The sequence below is a fragment of the Otolemur garnettii genome, unplaced genomic scaffold, assembly GCF_000181295.1.
Source record: "Otolemur garnettii isolate 467f Iridium unplaced genomic scaffold, OtoGar3 scaffold00136, whole genome shotgun sequence".
In the NCBI taxonomy this organism is placed as follows: Eukaryota; Metazoa; Chordata; class Mammalia; order Primates; family Galagidae; genus Otolemur; species Otolemur garnettii.
In genome coordinates this window covers 454102-457273 of record NW_003852531.1, presented here as the reverse complement: position 1 = coordinate 457273, position 3172 = coordinate 454102, and the positions used below count along the sequence as shown (strand labels likewise).

Here is a 3172-nt window from a genome sequence, read left to right as displayed (position 1 = left end):
TTTTTTTTTGCATTTTTTTGACCGGGGCTGGGTTTGAACCCGCCACCTCCGGCATATGGAGCCAGTGCTCCACTCCTTTGAGCCACAGGCACTGCCCACCTTTTTTTTTTTCTAATCTCCTACATTAATTTTTAAAATTTCACAATTTATATAAATTATAGACTATTTCTTTTTGCCTCATACCTTAACATAGTATTCAGGAATTTTTCTAACAACTTATTGTTCAGCTATGTGAAACTACTAAATTCCAAATTAAAAGCAAATTTCACACACTGGAAAACCCTCTTACACTTCAACCTCACTTAAACCACTCAAAGAGAAGTTGAGCAGAACACTTTTGGGTTGATACACTTCCCAGAATTCAAAATAATGCTTCATCTCCCCACCCCCAATTTACAAAATTAAAAACTAGTGGCTATCATTTTAAAAGGGGAGCAACAACATTCTTACACATGGTCACATTACACTAAAGTAAGAGGAATGAAGTAAAAAATGGTCCCTCATACAAAATTTTACAAAATTGTCCATCCATTTAAAAATTTATTCAAATAGTTCTCACATTTAAAATAAATATCACACATCACTATCTCAGGTACAAAAAGATTACACTTAATAAAATGATTAAGAGTTTAAATTTCTTCTGCCTACTGCTTCATCCTGCATATAGCATCGCCGTTATCAGGTAAATCAGAAAATAATCTGAAGCTTTTGAATCATTTTGGAAAATACTTTAAAAGGTACCAATAAAGTCTACAGTTAAGCCAAAAGCAAAGTGACTGTAACTAAAAAGTGAATTCCAGGGGCGGCGCCTGTGGCTCAAAGGAGTAGGGTCCCAGCCCCATATGCCGGAGGTGGCAGATTCAAACCCAGCCCAGCCAAAAACTGCAAAAAAGAAAAGTGAATTCCAAATACTCTTTTTGTACCTCTACCTAATTTCCATAAGATTCCAATTTTATTTGAACTATTAGCTCAGGGAGTTTTTATTGTTGTTATTGCAGTTTTTGGCCAGAGCTGGGTTTGAACCTGCCACCTCAGGTATATGGGGCCAATGGCACCCTAGTCATTGAGCCACAGGCTCCATCCAACTCAGGGAGTTTTTTTTTTTTTTAAGAGACAGAGTCTCACTTTGTCACCCTTGGTAGAGTGCCATGGTGTCACAGCTCACAGCAACCTCCAGTTCTTGGGCTTAGGTGATTCTCTTGCCTCAGCCTCCCAAGTAGCTGGGACTCGAGGCATCCACCACAATACTCAGCTATTTTTTTGTTGCAGTTTGGCCAGGGCTGGGTTTGAACCTGCCACCCTCAGTATATGGGGCTGGTGCCCTACTCACTGAGCCACAGGTTCTGCCCTTTATTTTTGGTTTTTGTAGAGACAGAGTCTCACTTTATCACCCTTGATAGAGTGCTCTGGCATCACACAGCTCACAACAACCTCCAACTCCTGGGCTTTGGCAATTCTCTTGCCTCAGCCTCCCAAGTAGCTGGGAATACAGGCTCCCACCACAACGCCTGGCTAATTTTTATTGCAGTTTGATTGGGGTCAGGTTAGAACCAGGACCAGCGTCCTACCCACTGAGCCACAGGTGCTGCCCACTCGGAGATTTTTATAAGCATGTACCACATAAGAATCTCACCATCCACTATTCATCTCAAATTTGGTGATTTGCCCAAATTGAATGATTTTTATGAGAATAACAGAAAAATAATAATTCACTGTATTCATACTTTTTACCAGTTTTTAAAAGAATTCATACCAAAGTGGATTGAGAATAGCTTTGCAAGTTGGCCTGCTGCAAAGCACAGGTTCATACTGCACAGGAGGTAGGTCTGGACGTTCTTTCAAAGGAGTAAAGAGACAAGCCAGGGGAACAACCATTCTTGTAGCCTCCAAACGGCTGGAAGACCACACGTTCCAACTAAAACGCACGCCATCCCGTTCTTCATTCTGCTGAATAAACTCCAGATATGTCGCCATTGTCTAAAAGGGAACTGAAGATAAAACTTTAATTGTATGTGAAATTCTCAACTAAACTTCATGGAAGATGGCCGAGGAACACAGTGTTTCTTAAACACTTTGTCTGGAAGAACCTGCTGTTACAGAATGACAGTTAATCTCCCTCCCCACTGATGCCCAGAAGCCAATTAACTTCATAGTTACCTTTGATTACTGGTCCTTTTCAAACCTCCTGTCTACCATGTTTCCCCCAAATAAGACCTACTCCCAAATTAAGCCCTAGCAGGATTTCTATGCATTTGTTAAATATAAGCCCTACTCCAATAATAAGACCTAGTGATGAGCGTGGCTGTGCAGCATATCTGCAGAGCCACGCGATGCATTTTGGTGTGGAGAGGAAGACATCCCCTGCAAATAAGCCCTAGTGTATCTTCTAGAGAAAAAATACATATAAGACAGTGTCATATTTTCGAGGAAACATGGTAGTACTTAAAAAATAAAGACAAGGAAGGTTTACCATCATTTGATCATATCTAAGCTACACTAGTAGACTACCACTACTTCCCCAAGATCACATATCATCTCAGCCAAGCCGATTTCAACACCTCCCCCAAGGGTTGGTCTCAACCCATTTCTGTATCCAGCCTTCCTCTCTGATCCCCTTCTTTCCCTGTTCTATTAACATACTCCTGTAAATTTTAATTTCATCTCAAGTGATCTTTTTCTTGTGCCCTTCCCCTCCTCACTTTCTCTCTTTTTTTTAAGACAGTCTCACTTTGTTGCCATCAATAGAGTGCTGTGGCGTCATAGCTCCCAGCAACGTCAAACTCTTGGATTCAAGCAATTCTCTTGCCTCAGCCTCCTAAGTAGCGGGGAGTACAGGCACCTGCCACAATGCCCAGCTAATTAGAGACAAGGTCTCCTCTTGCTCAGACTGGTCTTGAACCCGTGAGATCAAGCAATCCACCCGCCTCGGCCTCCAAGAGTGCTAGGATTACAGGTGTGAGCCACCACACCCAGCCCCTCCTCACTTTCTTAATTTTGGAGAAAACTGGATATTAACCTGAGAGTCCAGTTCATAATGGGAACCAGTTTTGAAGTATTTCTACTCGGTATTACAAAAATTACAAAAGACAGTTTGCTATTATGACGACTCTGACCACAATCTCTTTCCTCACCACGGTTGCTTGGGCTCATGGTCAATAAGACAGTCTGTAAG

The 3172-nt window shown here is 41.6% G+C and overlaps 1 protein-coding gene across 1 annotated transcript in view; it reads right to left on the bottom strand.

Annotated features, from left to right (window-relative positions):
* The window catches only part of SEC23B (Sec23 homolog B, coat complex II component), a 54615-nt gene that overhangs the window by 48493 nt on the left and 2950 nt on the right, over positions 1 to 3172 (bottom strand). The window contains exon 2 of the mRNA XM_023518388.1: positions 1754 to 1988. Coding sequence (XP_023374156.1) covers positions 1754 to 1974 — 221 coding nt within the window. The 5' untranslated portion in view covers positions 1975 to 1988. The remainder of the gene's footprint in view (positions 1 to 1753; positions 1989 to 3172) is intronic.